General features: G+C 42.7%; 2 protein-coding genes across 5 annotated transcripts; one reads left to right on the forward strand and one right to left on the reverse strand.

The window, feature by feature from the left end:
- Positions 1 to 2,188: 2,188 nt before the first annotated feature.
- LOC133890857 (pentatricopeptide repeat-containing protein At1g26460, mitochondrial-like) lies at positions 2,189 to 6,258 on the forward strand. 2 transcript variants are annotated; one of them, XM_062331468.1, is made up of 7 exons: positions 2,189 to 2,909; positions 4,154 to 4,370; positions 4,525 to 5,004; positions 5,113 to 5,319; positions 5,443 to 5,580; positions 5,650 to 5,846; positions 5,980 to 6,220. In XM_062331468.1, exons 1-6 carry the CDS (start codon positions 2,296 to 2,298, stop codon positions 5,830 to 5,832), a joined length of 1,839 nt encoding a protein of 612 aa, XP_062187452.1. In that variant the 5' UTR covers positions 2,189 to 2,295; the 3' UTR covers positions 5,833 to 5,846; positions 5,980 to 6,220. The 2 variants fall into 2 exon arrangements, with proteins under 2 accessions (XP_062187452.1, XP_062187451.1); XM_062331467.1 differs by having other exon boundaries at positions 5,650 to 6,258.
- A 4,735-nt stretch (positions 6,259 to 10,993) lies between these two features.
- Positions 10,994 to 14,048, reverse strand: LOC133891531 (putative pentatricopeptide repeat-containing protein At1g26500). Of its 3 annotated transcripts, XR_009904240.1 has the most exons (4): positions 12,375 to 14,048; positions 11,926 to 12,059; positions 11,609 to 11,711; positions 10,994 to 11,516 (listed from the first exon to the last, which is right to left on the reverse strand). XR_009904240.1 is itself a non-coding variant. In XM_062332259.1 (2 exons), the coding sequence occupies exon 1, from the start codon at positions 13,920 to 13,922 to the stop codon at positions 12,399 to 12,401; it is 1,524 nt and encodes a 507-aa protein (XP_062188243.1). In that variant the 5' UTR covers positions 13,923 to 14,048; the 3' UTR covers positions 10,994 to 12,059; positions 12,375 to 12,398. The 3 variants fall into 3 exon arrangements, 1 of the variants encoding a protein (XP_062188243.1); XR_009904239.1 differs by having other exon boundaries at positions 10,994 to 11,711; XM_062332259.1 differs by having other exon boundaries at positions 10,994 to 12,059.
- Positions 14,049 to 27,525: the final 13,477 nt, after the last annotated feature.

A 27,525-nucleotide genomic window follows, 5' to 3' on the forward strand; every position in this document is an offset into this window, starting at 1 on the left:
GAGTTTGAAGCTCAAGGAGGTGCATGCATCTTTTTGTTCGATGGATTGTACAAGTTCACAATCATTTGATAGATTATGCTCAAGGAGGTGCATGCATCTATTTGTTCTATAGTTTTGAAGCTTTACTGTTGTGCATCAACAGCCTGCAAGTGGGACTGTCAGCAAGATGAGAAATAACTCAGGTTTGTGCGTTGTCATGCTAAAGGACTGACCCCTCATGCTATTCGTATGATCCATCATAGAGCAACTCATCATCGTTGTTGTCGTCGTTTGGGGCAAGCACATGCAAATTAGCAACAAGAGCCTTCATTGTCTCCATTTGCATTGCCTTAGCCGCTGCCTCTTGATCCTCTATGGCTCTCCTCTTGTGCTTGGGATACATAGCTCGGTAATAATCATGAGTTACCTTCTTACGGTGCTCCAGATAGCTTGACAGCACCATCGGATGACGTTTACTCTGTCATGCAATCTCATGATGCATCTCATATTTATCAAGATACTCCTCCTATGAATATCTCCGCATACCCTATTCTCAAAAACAAATTTATATGAACTCTCATTAACAAGGTACAACTGACATAGGATATCTAAATAGAAAATATAGATAATATTCATAAAACTAACCATGTCTTTGCCAACCATATGCAGGCAGTAGTACCTCAAACCAAGTTCAGAGGGCATTATTCTGTATCGAGTTTCACACCATAAGTGCACTTCCTTGGATGACGTGGTTCTATCACCCTATTCTTCTTCACTTGATCCTCTTACTCTTCCATTCATTGACCATCGGGACCATACTACGAATCCTAAAAGTTACAAGTAGCACCATGACACTGCATTTAAATTCATGATACAAGGTACATGATATTTAATTCTACCTCATTCAAATTGTAAACAAGCAACCACACTCAGTTTTTACCTTTGTTATTCCTTCACAACGAAAGTAAGGAGATCCCTTAGAAGTTTCACAAAGCACACTTTGCTTCCCACACTTGTACAACGGAGGATCCGCTACACGTCTTCTGCTCACTTCCCACTCTCTTTATCCATCAGTTTTGGTGAAGAAGGAACCCAACAAATAAACTTGTCATATGGCTTCGGATACTGAATAAACCGTTTCACCTTCAAAATCTTAGGGTCATACATCTCAAGCTCATCAATCCATTGGAAAAAGTAGCACATCTCCCACTCCTGCAAATTATTAAAACATCATGTCAGCAAAAATAATAACATATGTTTCTACCCTAACCCATAATAAATATACACTCACACGATAATCCTTGCACATGTAGTAAGCGCGGCTAACAGTATCTTCATGTAGCGATCGAAGGACCACAACAGATTTACCATAGTCACAAGTCGGGACAGGGAGAGTGGGAGGAACGGTGACATCCTTGCAACTAATATTGAGATACTTCTTGCCGATGTGTGCCTACCTTTTGCTTATGCCATAAATTGGCCATCATACCATACAACTGCATAAATATCAATCCATTACGAATTTGACATGCACCAAACACTTTAACATTCAACACTACCAAATCATATGCACTAGAAGAGTTAATTTCGCTACATAACCTACAAGAGTAAAATGGTCTACATAAAGTATAATAAACATGTAACATTAAGTATTGAACAACAACAAACAACAATTAGATAATCTAAATAAATTTTAACATTGTCATCACCTAATCTCCAAACCTTAGGTAGCTCAAAATCATCTAAAACTACGAAGAAAAACAAAATTGATTGGATGCAATAGAGATTTACCTTCAATGAAAAATCCCTTATGAAATCTCATTTGATTTGGGTTTGAAATAGAAGGATTTAAAGAAAAGGGAAATAGGGGTGAAAACAATGTCCTCGGGCTCGGTTTGGAAGGAGGAGGAGGAAAAGTATAGGGAGGGAAGGGAGCATGGTCGTGAGTCACACCAAGGTCTTGGCGCGACAGACGATCGTGCCAAAGACTTTAGTGCGACTCAAGGCTGTCATGTCCACCCCACATATAAAGAGGTCGGAGCTAATATCAACATGACTATCTTGCTCATACCAATACATATGGTATAAACATACTATGGAGTCTTAGCTTGATAAAATAGGCCACTTATGAAAAGACAGTATCCAGTGACTAATTTTGAAATATTAATTTAAAAAGGATTAAAATAAAAAATCCCCCATCTCCAGATCACAGGCAGCCGCCGTCTTCTCCGACCCCCGGCCTTCACTCCGCCACTCCTTCCCCCACCGCCCCACTAAAACCCTAACCCAAATCTCCCCTCCACTCCCCGCGCCGCCATGGCTGCTGCGGCGGCAGCCACCTCGCTCCTCCTCCGCCGCCACTGCAACACCCAGGCCCCCCACCTCCTCCGCCTCCGCGCCGCGATCTCCTCTTCCCGCGCGCTCCCGCAGCAGCTGGAGCTCTCCCCGGACCCGACCGCCGCCGCCCCGCTCCCCCCGAACCCCAGCACCGGGAGCCCCTTCTACGGCGAGAACTGGCGCAATCCCGCCGCCTCCAACCCGCCCTCCTCCCTCCTCCCCGCCGTCGTCGGCCCGTTGGGAGGCCACCACCGCATGGCCGCATACTCCGCCACGCTCGACGCCGCGGGGCTCAAGGAGACCTTCGCCGAGTGGATGGCGGAGCAACGGTGGGAGGACATGAAGCAGCTCTTCGAGTTCTGGGTGCGCTCGCTCGACGCCGCCACAGGCAAGCCCAACCGCCCCGACGTGGACCTCTTCAACCACTACCTCCGCGCCAACCTCATGGCGGGGGCCCTGCCGCACGAGCTGCTCGATCTGGCCGACCACATGCGCGAGTTCGAGATCGAGCCCAACACAGCCTCGCACAACCTCGTGCTCAAGAGCATGGTCGCCGCCCAGGAGGCCGAGGGCGCCGAGAAGCTCATCGAACGGTGAGTTGCGTTGTTTCCTGGTTTCCGACATTGCCATTGCCTGGTCCATTGTGTGATGTGTTGAAATTTCTATGTATTGGTATTTGCCTATTTGGTAGGTAGTTTATTTAGGATAGATTTATAGGTTGGGGCGTATCAGAATCTAATGTGAACGTATGGATTCGATTGCTGAATTATGTGTTGTGATACCAGGACGTGGTTGATTCAGATGACTGTTGCTGGGTCTGGTTAGATTACTTCTAGAGTTCCCTGTTTTACTTTGGATATTGGTACGTTAGGGCCATAGATTGATCGCTGACCTTGAGGTATACAGAATGGGCAACATATAGTTTGAATTGAAACACTTAATTATAGAAAATGGAAAGGTCACGATCTGCTGTGCTCAAGGTCATTGTCTTTGCGTTTTGTTTCGTGGATGTGTTGAGACTGTTGATTCATGATGCTCTGTGAGAATCGGGTTGCTGAGACTACAATTATACCATGGATTTGTGATTTATGGTTGATATCAACTTTGTATCCTAAACATGTACATTGTGTGGCCAGGTGTATAGGAACTAATAAATGCCTTTGAGGTTGGTGTGTTAATGCCAGGATCTTATATTATTTATGCTTTTCTAGTTACCTTTTTAAAACAAAATGTGCAGAGGGTTGAGTTTGGCAAAGGCTAATGTTGAAAAAAGTTTTTCATGGGTATTGTTGATTTCTACTATTCCTTATATCTTCCTCTCTTTTTTTCTCACACTTCCTAAATTTGCATCTGAAATTTAGGAACGTGAATCAGGCGTCGGCGCCGGTGAGGTATAGGGTTCAGGGAGGGGGTTTTGGGGTTGCCAATGTGCTTCTCGGGCTTAGAGGGATGCCTGGGGAAGCAGGCCTGGCGAAGGAGGCGGCGGAGGACAGCTGGTGGGCCAGGGTGGGGCGAGTGAGTGCGAAAATGAGTTGTTAGAGAGGGAGAGGCAGCAGCCACGGATCCGGCTGCGGGGCCGCCATCGGAGATGGGCGGGAGGCGGGGGAGCGAGCTGGCGTCGGTTGAAGAAAGGCTGTGCATCCAACGGCTCACAGCTGTCACCTGAAAACAAAGAAAAAACAGGCGCCTGATAAATATCAATGCCCTTTTTTCTGTGCTTAGTATGACAATAATTCCTTCTCTAATATGTACCAAAATGTGTTGTTTTAAGGTCACTCTGTGACTCTCCACTACATTACATTTGACTACAAAATGATTGCCTATTTGTTGAAATCAGGATGCTGCAAACAGGAACTTTACCAGATGATGAATCCTACAATTTGGTTGTAGGCCTGCTGATTAGACAGAATCGTGTTGACTCAGCTCTGAAGTATTTGGATTTGATGCTTAAATCGGGCTACACAATATCATTAACTGTTTTCACTGATTATGTCCGAGCATGTGTGAGATCTGGGAGATTGGACACATTGGCATCTGTTATAGAGAAATGCAAGGTACTTATTCTTAGAATGGTTAACCTAGTGCACCTGAGTTGTACCTATGAACCTTTGGCTTCCTTACTTTTGTAATATACCTTTTGCATGCATATCTCAACTTGAGAAAATATTTGGCTGCCTTGTTTATGATAGTGCAATTGGTTTATTTCAGACAACAGATAAGAACAAGGTCTTGTGTCCACAATGGGCCTGGTGCATTGACATAGCAGAAGCTGCGTTTGAAGCTAACAATAGCAAACTAGCTCTCTTTGCTTTGGAATTTCTCGCAAGATGGATTGCTCGTGGTGAGAATGTTAAACCTTCTGTGCAGCTTTCAGTTAATGAAGGTCTAGTAATATCAGCTCTAAGTGCTGCTGGTAGAACTTATAATACTGACCTCTTGAATGCTGCTTGGTCGCTATTACGGAAGTCCTTGCGCCAGAAAAGGGCACCCACTCCAGAGACATATCTTGCCAAGATTTATGCTCATTCATCAATTGGTCAGCTTCAAAGGGCTTTTGGGACACTGCGTGAACTTGAAAATGCCTATGGGAATTCTGAGGACATTGATTTAGAGCTCTTCTCGCCATTTACTTCCTTGCATCCACTTGTTGTTGCTTGCTGCAAAGATGGCTTCACCACACTCGATTCGGTATATTCACGTAACACTTGTTATGCAAGATTTGTTGAGATGGTCACTTGTGGTTTTCTTTTGCAAAGTATGATGGAATACCCTAACCCTACAGGCTCCTGTCTGCAGGTGTATGTTCAATTGGAGAATCTGAGTCGTGCAGATCCACCATACAAATCTGTTGCTGCTGTTAACTGTGTTATATTAGGCTGTGCAAACATTTGGGATCTTGACCGAGCATATGAAACTTTTGAGGCTATCAAGGAAAAGTTTGAACTTACACCTGACATACATTCATACAATGCCCTTCTGTATGCATTTGGAAAGATGAGAAAGGTATTATTTGTCTCGTCTATATAATTGATATTTATGACCTCTTTTCCTCTCATTTCACAACAAAGTTTTAATCAGCTGTGCCCTTTTGTATTGCTCAATCTGCTGTGCCCTTTTGTATTGCAGACAGAAGAAGCATGCAACGTGCTCCAGCATTTATTAGGTATTGGTGTTAAGCCAAATGCAACAACATACTCCCTGCTCGTCAACGCCCATCTTGTAAATAAAAATCCAAAAGCTGCTCTTGCCATAATTGATGGGATGGTAAGTCCAAACCACCATTCAAAATGCCCTTTTGCATGAAAGCTTTTTTTCTAATTACGTCTGGATCAGGTTGATGCTGGCTTCACTCCTTCAAAGGAGACCCTCAAGAAGGTCCGAAGACGCTGCTCTCGCGAATCAGACTTTGACAGTGATGAGAAAGTGCAATCCCTGTCTAAACAGTTCAATTACCGAATGGGTGGTGAAAATCGTAGGGAGTTGCTTTATAACATAGTACACAATGCTGAGTACTGAAGCAGTAACTACTGGTCAGTATACTGGCTTTCATTCCTTGTAGTGGATGTGTTCTTCTATAATTAGAGCTGCATCTTGTTGATTATTCTTCACTTGCTGGTTTCTCTTCGATTTTATATGACTCTGGTGTTTTTCCGATTTTGATAGGCAGCTTGTGTTCTGTTTGCTGGCAGTTGAGAGAGCACGGACATTGTAGTTTGTACATTAGTTCTTTGTACCAAACTTTCAATTGATTCTCAGTATCCCGTCCCATCGATTTTGCTGGCAAACCACAGAGTTGATGTTATTAGGACATGGTAATAAGGCCGCCATACTATTTGTCTTTCTTTAATTCAGCAATCAGATAAATGTCATTTCTGCTAACCGCAGCTGTAGCATTTCACGTAAACTTTTTTTTTCTTTTTCATCTGTTGTTGCCTCTGCCCAGTCTTGCTGTTGTGATGTGCACGATGGGATCAGATCCGTTGAGGGTCTTTCGAAAGCCACAGATAATGAATTGTGCACAACAGTGTATAACTTGGAGTCAAGTTGGGTAGCACCGGTTGTCAAATACTATGATGTCTATAGACTATAGTGATGTTCGGTTGGTAGTGGCTTTGCAGTGATACAGGTTACTCAGTGGCAATTTGCGAAGGCATCATCTGCACGACCTTCATTGGAAATCTTGAGGTGGAACCCCCGTCAGGGCTTGACACGACCTTCATTGAGGTCTTGAGGTGGAACTCCGGTCGGGGCTCGACACGACCTTCATTGGAGGTCTTGAGGTGGAACACCGTGGAGGGGGCTCTATACGTGCTCGCGAGGAAGTTGGAAAAATCTCGAGCTGGCGTATATCCGTGTGAACGGCTTTCGAACACGGGCCGGCTCAGGGGAGACCCTCTGTCCTTGTCGCTCGGATGCAAAGGCATCTGCTTTTTAGCCCCAGTTCCAGTAGTCATGCTGCGACAGTAATTTTCTTTCTATTTCCTAGATGAGGTACTTTTCCCAGTAGTAATCGTCATTAGTGTACTGTGTACATTTGAGCACAAGCACAGTTGGCGAATTTTGTAGAAATGAAAATATATGTGAATGGAAGTACACTCTGACATCTCCAGCGTGCTAAAAAAAAATATGAGCTGGGATATATATATGTATGGAGTTATTAGAATCCACATTTTATGTATGGAGACTGGTCCGCTAAATCCACATTGCAGAACCTTGACTCCATCGTTTTGCCTCGATAGTGACAGTAGGTTTGTTGAGCATCTCCAGTAGGATGGTCTTTTGGCTTGTCATTATCAAATATCATCTTTTGTCAAAGACGAGCTTCAGCAAGTAGTCAACCGAGTAGCTATTACGGTAGACATTTTATGTCATATTTCAAATTATGTAATCGTGTGATTAAGCTTAATCATACATCATTAGCGTCATAATTAAATTCGCGGTAAATTATTTTGGCACACTAGAGCACTTCATTCTGAATCATTTGGATGACAGAAAGAAATTCGAGAGAGAAAAGAATAGAAATAGTAGTTAAAATAGACTCTTTCTCTAGCATGTGGGCTCCACATGTGGGCTAACCACCCCAACCACCCCTTGGGCAGCACCACCTGCCCCTCCCTCAGCTCATTCTCTCCCTCACCGTGCTCCCCACTGACCACAAGAGCAGAGAGCTCTCCCTCTCACTCTCTCTCAAGCTCCATCTCCCTTTCTTCCCTAAAATCCGACCTCAAGACTTGGAATCAAGGTATACATGTGGTACTCATGCGTTCCTTAGCTCCTAAGCTTCTCATACATCCAATTCATTTTTGTTTTCTTGAAAGATTCGAGCCAATTTTGACTCATTTTGGTGTTTAGGGTTGAAACAAAAGGAACATCAGATTTCTTCCCCTCCTGAGTGTTTCACTCTATTTCCTTCATCACCCGACGGTTCTCAACCTCCACAAGCACTGTGGGTAAGTCCCTTAGGCTTCCCTCAGCATGAACTCGTGATTTAGTTGGTTAATTTCATGATGGAGTGAAGTTCATGAGTTCTTGAGATTTTGGACCAAATTAAAGGATTTGTGTAGATTTGAGTTAGAAATCGTGTTGCTAGGTTGATGAGTGAATTTTAGACTCTCTAAACTATCTCAAACATGTCTCTTTTTGGATTGGAGAAGCTCGTAAATTAAATTGGCTATTTCCCTAGCGAAGAACAGTTGCTTTAGAAAGTCCGGAGACACCGCAAAAATGCGGAGTCTCCGCAGAAATTCGCAGAGGCTCCGTAGTTACTGTTCATCACGCGAGTTGAGGCTTATAAAATTCATAGTAAATTTTCTGTAGCTCCAAAAATTATGAAATCAATTTTTTTTTCATAATAACATCCTCTACCTATTAAAAATATCCTCAACCATTAAATGATTAATTAACGTTTTGAGATGAATTAATTAGGTTAAAGCTTTATTAATTCACTATTAATTCTTTGCAAGTCCAAAATTGGTGAATCAAATTTTGCTAGTCTTCTTATGACTTGTTCTAGCTATGAGAAAGGTTTTCATGCATTATAACACATAATTTCATGGCATTTCATCATATGCTTATTGCGGTGTATTCTTTTCTTTAGTGATCATCATACCGGAGAGTGACGGGTTTCCGTGAAAAGATTTTGTGGTTGATCTTGTTTTGAAGAAGAGCAGCAAGACAAGTATCTAAGCATACTCTACCTACTACATTGGATCACGTATGATATAATTTGATAAATTATACCGTATGTATGTTTGCATAATTAGAGTTCCAGAGTCGAGTGATATGGGTAGAACCTATATTGATTTGCATTGCCTTTATCTTGAATTATTATTGATCCATGTCCTTGTACCCTATGTTTAATACTATGTTGTCTAACTTAAGAGTGATATAAGATGCTTAGTAATGCATTAGGTCATCGGTAGAAGTTGAGCGGTGAAATGTTTCATCGTTCGCGAGCATAGGCTTTAATTACTGTCACAAATTATAATATTATTGGGTTGATGATGTTGGTTTGATGAGTTGTGAGTATGAGACGAGATGTGGGCGGTGTTAGGGGTATCTTCTGCCCCGGAGGAGTTCTTCGGGGTAGTTCAGGAGACGAGCCCGGATGCCGTAGACCGCTTGCATCGTTTAAGGCTGTCTGTCGGTGTAGTTAGCTTTAGCACTTTTCATACTTACCACATGTCGCATATGGGAACATAAACCAAGTACCATAAGTCGTCACGTTCATTTGACTCATGTGCCCGGGATGTGAGCAAGGGCTTGTAGAGCCACCTTAGATCCGCTAGTAAGACGTCGGACGCTTGTGGTCTTAGGTGGTCTCCACATACATCGGGCATGGGCATAAAGGTTCGGGGTGGGTATGTGAAAGGCTAATACGTGAATCATCGCTTGCAACCGACGGGTTGTGTGGGCGGTGGTCTCGTGTCGTGTGGGTCCAAGAATACTCCCCTGCAGGGTGTAAAATCAATTCGAATTACCGCGCTCTCGATTATCGAGCAAGCTTATGTTCATTTGCATCGGTCATAGAGTCACGGATATGAGATGATATGTGGTGGTTTGGTATGTTGGGACATGACGGTTATGGTTCTATCTTACACTTATGTTTATATTAGTTCCAGTTACATTTAGGTTCTAGATGTTGTCTACATGATAGTTTTGGTTTAGGCACTCTAGAGTAGATGCTCACATATTTATGTCAAAAGTTTGCTTTCGCTTATGAAGTTACTTGACCATGTGGCCGTTTTCTTGCTATCAATCAAATACATAATCTTTGGAGCCAGTCTATGTATATGTGATCTTTATGGATTAAGTCTTGTGAGTACCTTCGTACTCATGCTTGCATTTTCAGGTTCTGCTGGTGAGGTAGAGGCGGTGTTTGGCTGCTTCGTACCTGTTGATACCGATGATAGGCAAGAGTAGCGCATCCTACTCTTGGAGGTCGAGCTTTTATGAATAGGGTCTAAGGGCATATGACTCCATTTCCTATTTTGTTGTATAGGTTTAATCTTCTACTGCGTAGTTGTCTTTTTTGTTGTAAATTATTGAAAATGGTTGAATGCTTAAGAACTTGTAATATAATGTAATTACCTGCTCTCTCTTAAGCTTTGTTGTGATGTGTATGTTGGAAATGCATGTGTTTCGATTTTGGGCACAAAACACGTGTCGGGACTACTGGGATGGTATTCTAGTTAATAATCGATGTTGTGATTATGTTTAATGATCCTCCTATGATTAATTAGAATACTGTTTGGACGGTTCCTCACACGTTATCCACTAAGAAAGAGTGGCCAAATTTGGCTACCTCGTACGGCTCATCATCCTTTTCCGTATCCGTTCCCTCGCGCCTCTGCACGTAGCCTTTCTCGTGCTTTTCCGTTCCCCGGCTCCCACACACCTACGTCGCCGAGCGCTTGCCTCCACAGTTGTCATCGCTGGATCTCCCCCTTCGTAGCTACCCCTTCCACCAGCGTCTAGGAGCCAGCGCCTTTGAGCCTACGCGCCACCCAGCAGCTACCCCTCCACCTGCCCAGGGAGTCGTGCACTGCGCTCGGCCGTCCGCATGGAGGGCGCGGTGCAGAAGCAACAACACGATAGCATGCGGCAGCATGTAGCATGCAACAACAGTAGCTCGCCTGCACAGAGGTGAGAAGCATATATTCTTTTGTGGATCGATGAGAAAGTGACATCAATTTGTGTTATTTGAGTGCTAGATTGCGATCAGAGGATGTTGGTTGCATAATTTGATTGCTAGATTGAGTTATTACCCGTTGTCAATATTAGAGTAGAACTTTTAGGTTTTGTGTACTGCAAGTGTTCAATGAAATGTCACTATAAATACAGAACTGAATTTGTTTCTTACATGTTAAATTTCGTAGGTAATATGGAGTAGTATGTTAACTTTTAGAGTCAGGGAGACACTGGTTGGGATGAAAATCTAGATTGGTATGTAGTTGAGGAGCAAGCAACATCAATTGAAATACCTCCTTCATCCACAGGACCAAACAATAGAAGATCTAAAAATTGAAACTACTCTTACAACGTGTGTGTTTGTGTTGTAACTACTTTTACAACACGTGTGTTTGTGTGGTAACTGCTCTTACAACACGTGTACTTATGTAGTAACTTCTTTTATAACACATGTGCTTATATAGTAACTGTTTTTACAAATTCTTACAATGTGTGTGCCCATGTGGTAACCGCTCTTACAAATTCTTACAATATGCGTGCTTATATGGTAACTGTTCTTACAACATATGTACTCGTGTGGTAACTGCTCTTACAAGCCGTTGGAATAACGTCGTTGCAAGAAACAACCGTTACAAATAAAAAATATATAAGATATGAAGAGTGAAATTTAACTAGTCTGCTGAAGTTTGCAGAAATATAGCATACGCTGCATAACCATCTCTGCCATAGTTGCTGTTGTTGCCAGGGTGCTTTGTCCGCAATAACTGGGTGATCCTATGGAAAAATGCTGCAGAACCACCTTTGCCATAGTTGCTGTTGTTGCCAGGGTGGTGTTTGAATTATCAATACAATCCTCAACATCGTAAGCAACCTCTCGCACTTGCTTCATCCATAACTTAACTTGCCTGTGGTGTTCATCTTTCTCAGAAAGGTCCTGAAGGAAGGTCGTCATGCTCTCCAGCTCTTCCTTCAAGTATTGCAGTAGAGTATGGACGGAACCTTCAGCAGCACTGACAACAGCATGCTCCATCTCCCAAACAGTTTAGCATAAGATCGACAAAGAGAAAATGAACAGAAAAAAAGGCTAGAAAGGTTCTTGTACCGCAAACGAGAGATGGATGAGAGAAAACATCAGGTTAGAACCCTTGCTCCCTTGCTTGTGGCTTCAAATGAAAGTTGGGTAAGAGAGAGGGATATTTGAGTGCCTGTCCACAGTCCATTGTCAGGTATAAAGCCTACTTACTGTCGGTCTTAAAAGTCAAAAGTGGCAACTGGACTTCTGTAGCAAAGCTGACACATGATCTTGTATTGTTTATTACTTTCTATAGGTACAAAATTTGTCACGAATAATTTTTGTTTGGTAATTGAGGACTGAACACAAGCTTTGAAGAATAGGTTGCATTGCTCAGCTGGATGTACCTGATCACTGTGTAAATTAGTATTTTGCTAGCATGATGCCAGTTGCCAGTTGTAGGATGAACACATGATCTCTGAGTATTAGACATTGCTCTCAACAAAGGGTGTGACCTTTTCAGAAAGATAAGTGGATGTACCTGAAAAAGAGATGCTGAATGAGACAAAAGGAAGCATGGAAGAAAAAGAATATTCCGAAGCTACGGCACTGCAATCATGTTGATTGAAACTCCTATAGCGATTCTAACAACTCAATTCACGCTTGCGAGATTTGAAACAAGCATAGAATGAATAGTCCATCTAATAGAACTCCTCGGTTCAAACCATGCCAATGGCAAATCAGTAATCAATCAAACATCTGGAGAGGTTTCTAGAATCATAGCAAGATAAGCAAACACAAACAGTTCCCTATTCTTTCAAAGTAGACTGTACAAGCAGATCATTATGATGTTTACCTTCTGGAAAAATAGCACAAACTCCTAGCAGACCTGAGATGACGACTGGCAGCTAACATCTTGAACCGGTTTCAGAAGTCCGTTCATTGCTCTACTCCTCCTATCCCTGGTGGCCATCCGCTCACCATAGGTTAACAAAATGTCCCCAAGGTCAATCATTCCCACCTCCTTCAGTCTCTTGCCCACTTCCTCAAACATCACCACCCCCTCCTCATTGGAGAAGTAGTGCAAGAACTTGTTATAATCGAACCTTGGCACATCCACCCCACCCCACATCGTCCTCTCGACAAACTTGGTCGCCTCCAATGTCCTCCCGGCTTTCACCAAGCCGCCAACAAATATGCTCTCAAAATTCACCAATGGATCCCTCCCCTTCCGGCCCCTCTTCCCCAAGTGTCCCTGAAGCAACATGATGTAAGTGTGCATGTTAGGTTCACATCCCTTGGCGATCATCTCCCGGAACACCTCGGTCGCCTCCCCTGCCCGTTTGATCCTCAGCAAACCCTTCATCAACCCATGATACAGCGCAATATCCTTCTCCTTAGCACCATGGAACACCCTGTATCCTTCCCTCACCCTTCTCCTCGCCATCAGCCCATACACCAAATCCCCCAGCACCTCACCGTCCACGTCCACACCTCTCTTCACCATTTCGGCGAACACCATGTACGCGCCCCACACCCTCCCTTCCTTGCACAACCACGACACCACCGCGCGGCAGCACCCGCCTCCGTCATCCGGTACTCCGCTCCTCCGCATTCCGTCGAACACCTGCATGGCGTCCGCGACGCGGTTGTTCTTGAACATCGTCACCACGATCTCCTCGTACGCCGCAGCGCCCGGCTCCAGCCCGCCAATCCCCATGCCGTTCCACACCCTGCACGCGTCCGCGAGCGACCCAGCGCGGCAGTACGCGACGACCAGCAGCTCGCAGCACCTCGCGGTGCGCGCGACGCCGTTCCGGTGCTCGGCCCGCCTAATCACCTTCTCCGCCACGTCGGGCAGCCTGCAGACCGAGCACGCGATGTCGGTGACGAACGTCAGGACCCGGGCGCGGTGGCACTCGGGGAAGAGCGTCACGATGGCGGCGACCTTCCCAACCTCGCGGGCGGGGGCGAGTCCCCGCACCGCGGCGCGGAGTGCCGCGGCGGAGAGGAGCCCACGGGGCAGGGAGAAAAGAGTGGAGTGGAGGAGGTCGATGTTGCCGGACTTGGCGAGGACGTCGAGGAGACGGGCGGCGGTGGCGGGGGAGTGCTCGAACTCGCCGTGGCGGGCGGAGAGGTGCGCGAGGAGGCGTTGCACGGGGCGCCAGGAGAACTGGAACCGCGCGGATGCCTGGAGGAAGAGCTCGCGGAGGTCGGCGGGCGCGGTGGGGAGCGGCAGCGCGGAGAGGCGGCGCTGCAGGGCGTCGTCCGGCGCGAGCTGTTGCTGGTAGAGGATCGTGCAGAGGCGGAGCAGCAGCGCGGGGTCCGTGGGCTTCGGCGCGGGAGACAGCGTGGCGGTGGAGAAGAGGCGGCGGAAAAGTACAAGGCGGAGGCGGGGAGGCATGGGATGATGGGTGGGCGGACGCGGGCGCGGCGGTTGGGTGGTTCGGTAGTTGTTGATCGGAGGAAGGGCGAGGAGGTTGAAGAGCGCGGCGCGGGGGAAAATTCCACGACTGTGGCGAGCACGTACGTGACCGTGGCTGAGATTCATACTCAAATAAATTACCACCTCCGTTCATTTTTACTTAGTTATTATTTTTACTGTAACAAATTTGACTATTCATTTTTTAAAAAGATATATAAATAGTTAAAATATACAATATTAATAAAGTTTGTTCATGATGAATCTAAAAATATAAAATTTTTAAGTATTTATAAATCTTATTTAGAAAAAAGGATGATCAAATTTCTTATAATAAAAAATGGTGATAAGTAAAAATAAATGAAGGTAGTATAAAATATGTGAGAATTAATCGATAGATAAAAAAGTATGGTAATAGACGATGATAGTGCGGACTCGTATTTCCGCTGGGCAGTGGCCGCAGTGCATTGCAGGACGAGGGAGCGGATTTTTGGGTTTTGGCGTTTGGACCGTCGGGACGCAAAATCTGCTCGGTTTCGACGTGGAGTGCACGACAGCTGGTGGGCGTTGGGCCGTGTGGCTGTGTGCATATGGGTCCAATTTGCCAGTATGTGATTTAGCAATTGGGTTTCATCATATTGCTGCTCGTTGGTCGCTTCTGGTTAGGACACCGTTTGAGATTAGTACTAGACAAGATGGATGACTGAGATGGAGGGAATCGACTCCTCACTTGGTGGATAGTACTTGTGACTTACCTCCATAAATAGTATCAGCAAACAGATAGTTCATAAATAGTAAACACATAAACAGTAATCCTGTGACCATTATTTCACGAATAGTAATCTCACAGAAAGCGCCATGAACAGAAAATTACTACAAGTTACCGTTTACTTAAACTCATAACACTGTAAGTCAGTGGAACCGGTTCCTGGAGGGAGATATGTGGAGCAAACAACTATGGAGGAAATGGTGAGATGGGATGGGATGGGATTTGATTTTCAATCTTTAAAGGAAATTTTCTTTTAAACCATAAGTCTATTTTCGAATCCATTTGAATCACCATGTTGTTTAGAATTAATGCAACAAAATGCGATCCAATATAAAAAAATTGTTTTATTTTATTTTTTGAAAAAAATCAACATTTTGAATGTACCAATTTAATATTTCGAATGTACTAGTTCAATATTTTGAATATACTGGTTAAACATTTTTTTACCTAAAATGTTGAACTAGGTTTTACAAAATGTTGAATCTGATGTCACAATGTTGATGGTTCGCACAGTGGGCTGATCATTGCTGACTTGGGCCTTCCTGGGCGGATCTATGCCGAAGCAAGTTTTAGTAAACCTACATATAAGCGGTGCCCATTGGTTGCAGTCTCAACAGTTTCTTGCCACGTTACCGATGCTAGTGCACATGAAGCTGCAATAATCCGATATTTGTGTCCAGCTGCTGTAAATACAGTAAGAATAATCCGTATTGATCAATAAACATATATGAAAGCAGATATATCTAATTTCCCCTGTATATGAATGTGATATGCAAAATCTTGGCGAATACATATGCGGATTTGGATAATATTAGTATTCAAATATGCATATTACCTCTTTAGAATCCAAATAGGCAACCCATTATATTCTTTTCTCTGGATCTCTCACCTAATTCCTTCAATACATGTTTCACTTCCATATATTAAAGGTGTTACTGATGATCACAATATAATGTCATGTGGAAGTCAATTAGAGCTCATTCTGTTGGTTGTCTTTTGATTTGGTTGCTTTGTTAGTATGACGTACTACTTCTTGTCACTGGTCACATAGTTATATAATGGAAGTAGCAAAAAAGTTTAGTTCATATTAATGGCCAATGATCGCTTGGTACATAATTATATGTGCTGTCAAATATCAATGTGTTATTAGCTATGGCTTACGAGAAGCGCCATCATTTGGTTCCTATGTTGAACCGTTATCATGCTCGTGTTATATGAAATTATTGTTTTGGAATTTGTTGTTAGAGCTGTACAATCTTTATATTCAACCAGAGTGAATAGATATTCGAATTTAAATATTATAAGGATCAGTGGCGTCCTAAGGGAGTGAATTAGTACACATTAAAAAACTATTCTAATTGACTTCAAAAACTACACGAGATAAATCTATATTAATTTATATCTAAATATGTTCTAGATTTATCTAGTGTGTCAACTCTACCATTCAAAAAATATTTGTAACTTATAGCTAATACTAACAAACCACTTAGGAAAGTAAATGCATAAAGGTATATTGCAAAAATATAAATACGGAAGCGTAAAGACGGTAGAGAAAGCAAACTCGGAACAAGGGATTTTTATTCCGTAGTATCGATACCACACAAGCCACTCTTAGTTCACATTGGAGCTCCATCAAGGATATACTCCCGGTTGACACCCGATCACAACTCTTAAATTACGAAGTCACTAAGACAAGACCTCAAGCTAAATAAACTATCAAGCCACAAAGGCAAAGTCTCACAAGAAAATGTGAGTTCTGGCTCAAGGAAGTCATTTTTCTGGGACATGTATTGTCTGAAGATGGTGCCGCAATCGACCCAAGCAAGGTGCAGGATGTGCTCAATTGGATTCAACCCAAGAATGTCACCGACATTTGGAGTTTTCTCAGACTTACGGCTTATTGCCAATGGTTCATCAAGAATTCTCCAAGATTGCCAAAATAATGACTGAGCTGTTGAAGCAAGAAAGTGTCTTTGAGTGATCAAGTGACTATGAGTCAGCTTTCCAGATCTTGAAGAAACTGCTCACGACTGCTCCCGTTCTTGCTCAGCCTGATATTGGCAAGAGCTTTGACGTCTATTGCAATACTTCCCGCATAGGTCTCGGATGTGTCCTTATGCAAGAGGGCAGAGTTGTGGCTTACGCCTCATGTCAGTTAAAGCGTCATGAATAGAACTATCCAACTTATAACTTAGAGCTTGCGGCGGTTGTGCACGCTCTGAAGATCTGGCGCCATTATTTGTTGGGAAATTTGTGCGAGATTTATACATACCACAAAAGTCTTAAGTATATTTTCACTCAAACCGATCTGGACATGAGACAAAGGAGATGGCTTGAGTTGATAAAAAACTATGAACTGGAAGTACATTATCATCCCGGCAAGGCAAATGTGGTCACTGATGCACTAGGTTGAAGGACTCCATGCAATTATCTTAAGGTCGAGTCCGGGAATACCACACTTTGTGATGATTTCCGACGGCTTGGACTCGAGATGGTTCTAGAGGGATTTATTACAAATTTGGAGATCAAATCCACCCTCCTAGATGAAATCAAGGTAGCTCAGAAGAATGACAAGGGCATGGCCCAAATCCGAGACAAGATGAAAGGAGGCAAGGCCATGTGTTTTTCTAAATATGACCAGAGTATTCTATGGTTTGGGAACCGGCTAGTGGTTCCGAAAGTTGAGGCATTGAGAAAGAAAATTCTGGATGAGGCTCATGATTCATTGCTATCCATCCATCCTGGGAGAACGAAGATGTACCAAGACCTTAAGCCCAGATTTTGGTGGACTCCCATGAAGCGAGAAATTGCTCGATATGTTGCTGAGTGTGATGTCTGCCGAAGGGTCAAGACCGAGCTTCTCAAGCCAGCCGGTAAGCTCCAGCTTTTGCCCATCCCCTCCTAGAAGTGGGACGAAATTGGTATGGATTTCATTACCGGGTTACCGAGGACTTCGCAAAGCTATGACTCAATTTGGTTCATTGTAGACCAATTGACAAAGTCCGCTCATTTTCCTCTTGTCAATACCTTGTATTCGGTCAAGCAATATGCGGAGCTTTACCTCACTAGAATTGTTTTCCTTCATGGAATTCTAAAGAAAATCATTTTTAATCGAGGCACTCAGTTCAACTCTCATTTCTGGAGGAGCCTTCATGAGGCTATGGAAACCGAGCTCTTTCATAGCACAATATATCATCCTCAGACAGATCGACAAACTGAGAGGGTGAATCAGATCCTAGAAGATATGCTCCGAGCTTGTGTGCTCACATATAGAAAGAAGGGGGAGATTTGCTTACCGTTTGCTGAATTCTCATACAATAACAGTTATCAGTCAAGCATTGAGATGTCGTCGTTTGAAGCTCTATATGGCTGTAGATGCTGAACGCCGTTGAATTAGTCCGAATCTAGCGAACGGACTTTTCTAGGCCCGAATTTGGTCAAAGAGGCAGAAGAGCATGCTCTGACTATTCGGAAGTGTCTCCTCATGGCACAATCATGATAGAAGAGCTTACGGATCACCGCCGGCGAGAACTTGAGTTCGAGATTGGAGATTTTGTGTATCTCAAGGTGTCTCTTCTCATAGGGGTCCAACGCTTTAAAGTCAAGGGGAAGCTAGCATCTCTTTATATGGGACCATTCCAAATTGTTGCTTGGCATGTGAAGGTTGCATATCAATTGAACTTGTCTCCGTCCTTTTCTTCACAATGTCTTCCATGTCTCACAATTGAAGAAATGTTTTTGAGTCCCGACCGAAGTCATTGAGGTGGCCAATCAAGAATTGCAACCGGATCTTTCTTATCAAGAGTATCCAATCCGCATCCTTGATAAAACCGAACGCAAGACTTGACGTCACTCAACTAAGTTTCGCAAGGTTCAATGGAGTAATCACTCTGAAGATGAGGCGATGTGGGAATGAGAAGATCGGCTTCGTGCCGATTATCCTGAGTTCTTCTCCAACCTCTGAGTATTGCATTGGTTTTCATTCCCGCAGTTGGCATCATGTCCACAGCTGGTATTTCCCACGGCATGGCTCCTAGATTCACTGTACTCTTCCCTGGCTCGTACTGAATCTCAGAACGAGATTCTTTTAGGGGTGGGGAGGTTTTGTCACGTCCCAAATCCTTAATTGTGCAATTAAGCATAATCATGCTTCTTAAGCATTATGTTTAATTTTGTGTAATTTTATTTCGGAACGCTAATGCAATTCGTCTAAGTCAATTGGATGAGATAAATGAATTCAAGAGAGAAAATAATGAAATTCACAGTTAAAACGGACCCTTTCTTCAACATGTGAGCCTACATGTGGGCCCACCACCCTAACCACCTAGAGGGGCAGCAGCCACCTGCTCCCTCCCCCCCTCTCTCCCTCTCTCTCACTCCCCCACGCCTCCCTTTCCCTCTCCAGCTAGCCAAAGCAAGGAAGGAGCCCCCCCTCTCACTCTCAAACATTCTCTCCCTCTCCCCAAAATACGACCTCAAGAGAAGGATTTGAGGTATGCATGTGGTATCCACACGATCACAAGCTCATGAGCTACTCATCTATCCAATTCGTTTTTGTTTTTATGGAGAATCAAGTTGTTCTTGAGTTCTTTAGATGTTCTTGAGTTTTTGGAGCAAAATATAGTTTTGGGAGAATTTGAGCTATGAACTCGTGTTGCTAGGTTGATTAGTGAGTTCCAGACTCCTTTGAACTATCCTTAGCATGTTTCCCTTAGGCTTGGAGAGGCTCGCAAATCAAATTGACCCCAAAATCTCCTCAAAAACGGCTATTCTGGACAGCTTGGACACTCCGGATAAACCCGAATATTCTGGGTTCAACAGGAGAAAGCCCATTGAATTGTATTAAAAAATCGTTAGGGTTTAGGGTGCAAGTTGGGTCTAGAATCCTTTGGATAGGGCATATACATGTTTATATAGCATAGATCTGTCATGTGAGTCGAATCGGCCAAGGAAATTTTTTGAGAATGTCTAAGTCTGTCCCACCCGGATAATCTGGGTAAGCCCGGAGGTTCTGGGTTAAACCGGTGGATTTAACCGACCACCCTCGCCCGAAGCCTCACCGGAGTGTCCGGCACAACCCGAATAGTCCAGACCAACCCGGAGGTTTTGGGTTAAATCGAAAATGGCTAACAGAGAACCCTTTCCCAGATGTTGGCTCGGAGACTCCGGAACCCAGATACTCCGAGTCAACCCGAATACTCCGACCTCCTAATATTTTTCTGACTTCGTTTATATCGCTTAGTGTGACATTAATTCGTGTGTCTTGCACATCTAACATGTTTTTATGCATATTGTGGTATGCATTGTGGCACTTCAATCATGCTCATCATTGCATGTGTTCTTCTCTAGTGAGCGGAGAACCGCCGTGTGACCTGGTGGTGATTGAAGACGACGCCCGTCTCCTCGAATTTTGTGTGTTATGCGGGTAGCATAAGGCAAACTCCAGAGGAGCAAGGTAATCATCTAAGCATACTTATCCCAATACTTTGGATCTCGTATGGTATAAATTGATAAATATGCCTTATGTATGTATGCATGAAGTTGAGTCGATGTCAGAATACGATAGGTAGAACCTATGTAGATGTATGATCTTTTCCTTCAATTGTTGTTGATCCATATCCTTGTAGCCCGGGCATAATCATGTTAATGTCTAACTTAAAATGTGATATAAGTTGCTTAGTATTGCATAGGTTTACGGTAGAAGTCGAGCGGTGAAATGTTTCATCGTTCGCGAGCATAGGCTTAATAATTACTTACACAATGATATTGATGATGAGTTGATGAGTGGTGAGCATGAGACGAGATGTGAGCGGTGTTAGGGGTATCATCTGCCCTGGAGGAGGTTCCCGGGGTAGTTCAGGGAAGGAGCCTGGATACTGTAGACCGCTTTGCATCGGTTAAGCAATGATCGTTGGCCGCCGTCGGCTTAAGCACTTACCGTACTCACCACATGCCGATCTAATGGTAAAGCGAGCCGAATACCTTTATAGTTGTGATCATTTAGGCCTGAACATCGACGGTGTGAGCAGGCAGGCATGGAAGAGGTATCTAGTTTGCTCCGAGAGTAGTTTTAGAGACCTCCGCGCTGAGCGATACATGTATCAAATGGTTGGGGCTTATTGGAAAAGGTTATCCCGAGTACCCACTTGTGTGCACTTTAGCGGGTGACATAAGTCGAATGGTCCTCGTGTTGTGTGGGTAAAGGAGTATCCCCATACAAGGTGTGAAAACATTTTGAAATGCCGCTCTTTTGGTCATGAGTATGCCTTCTGTTCATGCGCACCATCGTAGAGTTCTGTTATAGATTGTGGTTGGTTATGTTGGTTATGGTGGAGATAGTTCGTGTTACTTATATGTTTGTTATGATTGCAGTTATAATTATGTACAGTTGGTCTTTGCCGTGTATAGTGGTATTGTTGTTAGTTAAGTTTAGGTGCTCAAACATGTATGTGTCAAGTTGCTTTTGCATGTAAATTTTACTTAACCACGTGGCCATTTTCTTGCTAACATCTAAATGCATGATTCTTGGAGTCGGGCTAATTATAAGTTGTCCATTATGGATTAAGTCTTGCGAGTACCTTCGTACTCAGCTGCTCTACAGGTTTTGCAGGTGAGGAGGAGTTGATCTTTGGCTACTTCACACCTACCGAGGGTGGCGGCGGGCATGAGTAGTGCATTCTGCTCTGTTGGCGTGCTTTTGTGATGGAGCCTAAGAGCATGTGGCTCTATCTTGATTTTGTTGTATAATTTTAGTCTTTCGCTGTGTAGTTTCTTTTGCAGGTTAGGAGTTGAGCAGGTTTTAGTCTCTTCTTAGCTCTCTTTTGCTATAAATTGTAATAACATGGTAAATCCTTAAGAATTTGTAATGTAATTTAGTTACTTGGTTTTCCTTAAGTTGTGTTGTGATGCTATATGATGTAAATGCGTGTGTTCCCATCCTGAAAGTAAACACGTGCCAGGACAACCAGAATGGCATTCGGGTTAATCATCGAGGTTGTGATTATGAATAATGATCTTCATAGTGATTAACTAGAATACAGTTTGGGCGGTTCCCCCACAGAAGTTTAAGTCATATCATATATGGAGATAGCTTAAATTTAGAAATAAATTGACTATAGTACCAATTGAAGCCTTTAAACATTGCATACCTCCGGGGACGTATTGATTACTCCATGAGACTACAAAAGATACATCTAGAAATATATGTTAGTCTCAAAATTATAAACTATAGGATATGCTCTCCCGAAATATGTGCATACAAATGTTGAATACTTGTGAGAGATATGCCCTTATTTTTTATAACAATGAGGATTTATCATATAGATTAGATCATGGCATATGAAAGATACTAATTGTTAAACTAGTGCCATGAAAGAAATATACAATTAATAAACCACGTAGGTTGCTCATAAGAAAGAGAAAAACACAAGTAACATACAATATAAAAACTTACACTAGCATTGCAACAATTGAAATATGCGCATACAATCCTAGACAAAGCAAATGAGCTACAATAGTTGAAAGATTTTGCATCTAGCTCCATTACCTTTTTTACCATTGGATGGGGATTTTGGTATATGATAATCATGATCTTCATCAAAGTGCCAAATTTTATACACTTGACTTCTTTGCTTGAACTTTCACTTTATTTTGTGAGTCAAGTCTCCAAATCCCCATAGCCGCCTCGGGCTTCAAGTTTTCTTTGGAATACAAACTGATTGGGGCCTCTTCATATTGGTGATGACTTCCTTAGGCATCTAAATGGGTTGGTTGCACCCCCGGTCCTTTCTCCCAACCATATGTGCAATCACATTATCATTTTTCTTCTTCTTGAACTTGTAGTGGTTGCTCTTGATCTTGTTCTTGTAGTTGGGTTTGGTGTAGATGTTGGATATCTTGTTGGAGAGGTTCATGATCTTTTTCTTCTCGTTGATCTTCTCCACTTCTTACTTGAGCTCATCATTCTCTTGCGCAATGAGTTCATTAGATAGTTCTACAACAACATTTTTAATGCATGTCTCATTGCAAAGGGGTGAGCTAGATAAATTAATTAAATTCTCACAAGAAGTGAAATCATCTACCTTAGACTTGAAATTAAAGAGTGAGATAGATTGCTTCAAAGAGACCTTAGTTTGAAATCCAATGCACTCAAATTTGGCCTTAAGATCTTGATGCTCCTTGTTTAGCAAATTTAATTTTCTCAATAATCGTTTATAATTAGAAACAAATGTATCATGAAGGTTATTAAGTGCATTGAATTTCTTATGCTCTTTTGGTTATTTCTTAAAAGCCCTTTATTGCTCATTGATCAAATGAAGGAGTTCTTCTTGAGAGGCGGAATCCTCATCAGATTCATCGTCACTTATATCGTTATCCATATCTTTAGCCATAAGTCACTTGTGAAATGACTTGCATGATGACGACCTTGAGGAAGAGCTTCTCCTCAAGAGGAAGATGCTGACAAATCTTCCTATGCTTATGAATGCTTTGGCTCTTTCCCTTATCTCCCTCTTGTTCTTTATCTTTTTCTCCTTCTTGATATGATCAATTGTATTGACCAAGTCTTCAATATAGATCGGATGATCAATCTTGGTATTGATCCTCTTTATATTCTTCTCTACTTTTGAGAAGAGCTTGGCGATCTTGGAATCAATTTCTTCATCATTTGATATGTTTTGATCATCCTCTTTATTGCTCTCTTCATCTTGATCATTATCATCTTCGCTTGAGTTTGACTTTTACTCTTGCCTCCTTATCATTGCCTTCATGTGTTGACATTGAGCTTGTTTGCCTGGGAGAGCATGGTTCTTGGTGTCGGATGAGGAAGAATCTTTCACCTCCATGTTCATGATCATCTCATGGATAGTAATCTTGTCGAGCACTTGACTTAGAGTCATCTTCGTGATGTCACTGTTGTCGTAGATGATGAAGACTATCAACTTGTACTTTGGAAGATGACCTTTAAGTATTCTTCTCACCACTTGATCATCGTCAATTGACGTTAAACCTAGCTCATTTATCTCATTAATAAGAATATTCAAACGTGAGTACATGCATTAGCACTTTCATGGGGTAGTTGTTCGATGTAATTGAGTTTATTAACTAACATATGATATTTCTCATTGCGCACATCCTTTGTGCCTTCATGTATTTCAATAAGACTAGTCCAAATATCATGTGCATTGGTAAGAGAATAAACACGATTAAATGCATTAACATTTAAAGATGATAAAAGGATACTCTTCACCAATGCATCTAATCGCCTCTTCTTGTTGGTGATGCGTTGTGTCATCCCTTCCTCGGTGACTCTCCAAACATCAAGTTTGTAACTAACAAAACATTAGAATTTTCCATCGATGAAAATTTATATCATAGAAGAGTGGAGCATTATAGGAATCTATCCCTACCTCGGACATCACAAATCTCTAAGCGGTGAAGCCTAAATCGATTATAATAAGACTAAGACTCAAATGCCACTTAAATTAGCGAAACTTTGTGAAATGTGTGAGGCCCTAACACCAATTGTAGAGCAAATGTGAACCTTAGCTCTAATACCACTTGTAAGGATTGATGACGTTGTAAGAAGTGGGTGAATTAGGATATATTAAAAAACTAGTCTAATTGGCTTTAAAAATTACACAAGATAAATCTATGTCAATTTATATCTAAATATGCTCTAGATTTATCTAGTCTGTCTACTCTATTGATCAAAAAAGATTTACAACCTATAGCCAATCCTAACAAACTACTCTAATAAAGTAAATGCACAAAGGTATATTGCAAGAATGTAAATGCGGAAGCGTAAAGACGGTAGAGAAAGCAAACTCGTCATAAGGGATTTTTATCCCATGGTATCGATGGCATACAAGCCACCCCTAGTCCATGTTGGAATCCACCAAGGATATACTCTTGTTCAACACCTAGTCACGACTTTTGAGCCACCAAGCCACCAAGGCAATACCTCAAGCCGGATGAGCCACCAAGCCACAAAAGAAAGGCCTCACCACTAATCTCTCTTCCGGTCACTTGCCGTCGTGATCACTTTGGAGCTTGAGCCACCAAAGAAAGGGTTTTCGCGTCCCCATACACGTGTCTTGCCGCCGCTCCACACTAAGTTAGAGGATCAACAAGCTTGAGAAACTCCAACTCAAATTACCGACGAGTTACCAAAACTTGAAGACACCGACGTACCACTTGGTACAAGTTAGGATCATTCCTTGATCCCTTATTCAAGCGGCAACACCTAGTTACAACTCACTCTAGGCCTATAAGCACTAATTACTTACTAATCTTGTGCTTAATTACCTTGGTTGATCACTTTAAGCACTTTGGTGGTTTGGATATGTTCTCAAATATCTTTGTGTTTCTCTGGACTCCAACAACATGTCATAGCTTCAAATGATTGAGTTGAGTGGTATTTATAGCCTCAAACCCACCAATTAGTTATTTTCCCAACGGCTCAGAAAAGCTGTTAACACCGGATGATCCGGTAAGAACAATAGTACTAACATCGGATTATCCAGTGAGTACATCTTCAGAAACTAGCCGTTGGAACCCCCACTCAAAGCCGCTGTGAACACCAGACACTTCGGTGTATAATACATCTCTATCACCAAACTATCTGGTGAGTACATTTAAGTTATCTGAGCCTTTGCAGCCTCTCTGTGTAAATTGTTCCGGTGTAAGCCTTCGGTGCACTTTCTCTTGACACAGAACCATCCATTCAGTTCATCCTCGTTCTTTGACACTTGGAATCACCTTTGCAAGAAATACTCTGGTGTATATCGTCTGTTGATCACTGGACCTTTATGTGAGTTCAACTTCTTCTGTCATGAGTCAAAATACTCCGGTGTGCACCTTCTTCATCAACACTTGACTATCTGGTGGCTTCTTCAGTTCTATTCTTCTCTACAGATAAAGCTCTGGTGCTACACCTTGCTGAGCACCAGACTATCCGGTGAAGTCTTCAGCCTTCTCCCCCTTTTGTTAGAAATGCTCCGATGAGTTCAACACATAGAGCACCGAACCATCCGGTGAGAGCAATTTTTTTTAGGACTTCTCCAATTCAATCAATCTTTGTCTCAACTATGATACTTTCTTTATATATTACATCCATAAGACCTCATAAAGCATATACTTGACAAATATGTTAGTTTCAATAACTATATTGTCATTAATCATCAAAATCATAATCACTATCTAATAGAATCATTTTCGATACATATATGAACAATCTGATTTACATTAGTATTTGAGGATATTCGAATGTGTATTTATATTTATTTTAAAATATGGATATGAACATGAAAAGGGCACTATCCAATTGTATCCAATTCATTTTCACCCGTATGTCTCGTGCATGCACGTGTTGTCTTTACGAACCGTTTGCAAGCAATTGGTAGGCCACCGATCGATCGAGCTGCATTTTAACTGGGGCTGTCAGTTGCTGTTTTCTGATCTAAATTAGTCTACGGTTTTGGTTGAGAAAGAGTGATCAGGTTGGTGCCCGCGTGATGGACCCATGTGGCGATTTCTAGTGCAGATCAACGCGCGTTGATGCAAGTGCACACGACTGCTGTTAGGTCATGCTCACACGAGATGATTCTTGGTTTCAAAAAAAAAAAAAAAAACTAGATTGTTCAAGTTAGCTGCTAGAGTCGTGCATACAGTTCAACAATTCGTACTAAGAAATAATGTACCCATACTGTGTACCGTAAGTGATGATGGTAACTTACTGTACAATTGAAAATGAAAGGAGTAGATTCTTCTATATGTTGAGGCTGCACAATTGAAAATGAAAGGAGTATATTCGTGTTGAAAACTAGTTTCAAAACACTATTTGTTTTTCTGGTCTAAATAATACTATTTTTCTATTTGTTATATATATAGTACAATAGAAATCAGTTGCTAACTAAAGTACTATTTTGGGATCTTGTTGATGTTTTAAACAACTCCTTTTTGTCACCTGTGGAGCAGCTCTGCCACATGTATTTTCCTTTTTGTATTCAAGACAGGTATATGGTCCTTCACAAATTTAATGACTGTATTAATTTGTAATATACTCCCAAAAATATTCCTAAAATTCTTAAGCAGTTTTATGCCAATGTTAACATATGCATACTGTGAAGAGTGTGGAGATTACAAAGAACTCTTTATTGAATAAGATACAATATTAACATAAGATAAAGATATCTACACTACTACCGAACTAGTTATAAGTGACAGCTCATCAGTATCGGTTCGATCAAAACCGACACTGATAAAGTATCACTGCGGCTTCATAGCAAAACCAAACATCCACCCATCTATTCAGACAAAAACCGGTACTGATAACTAGTATCATTGCCGGTTCATATTACGAACCGACAGTGATATACTCTTGAATCCGAAGTTTCATTTCCATGCTGTTTTGGCGCATCAATCTTCGCGTCCATTGACTCTCTCTCCCTCATCTCTTCGCACTAGTGTCTGGCTCTCTCTCTCGCTCTCCCCCACCGTAGCCGGCCCTGCTCCTCTCCCACCCCCGCCATAGCCGGTCATCCCCTTCTCCCTCCTAGGCGGATGGATCCAAGCGAGGTGGCGGAGGGATCCAGGGCGAGCATGTGCGGCGGTCGAACGGCGACCGAGTGGGAGCTGTGGCCAAGCGAGAGCGGCGACTGAGCTGTGGCCAAGTGGGAGCGGCAGCCAAGCGGTGGCCAAGCGGCGATCGAACTGCCATGTTATCTTGTGCATGTGCTGTGGCGGCAACCTTCGAGCCACCATGTTATCATGTTTTGTAAGTGTGCCCGGCAGTGCCCAACGGGAGCGGCGGCGGGA

Source organism: Phragmites australis, chromosome 14, assembly GCF_958298935.1.
Source record: "Phragmites australis chromosome 14, lpPhrAust1.1, whole genome shotgun sequence".
Classification (NCBI taxonomy): Eukaryota; Viridiplantae; Streptophyta; class Magnoliopsida; order Poales; family Poaceae; genus Phragmites; species Phragmites australis.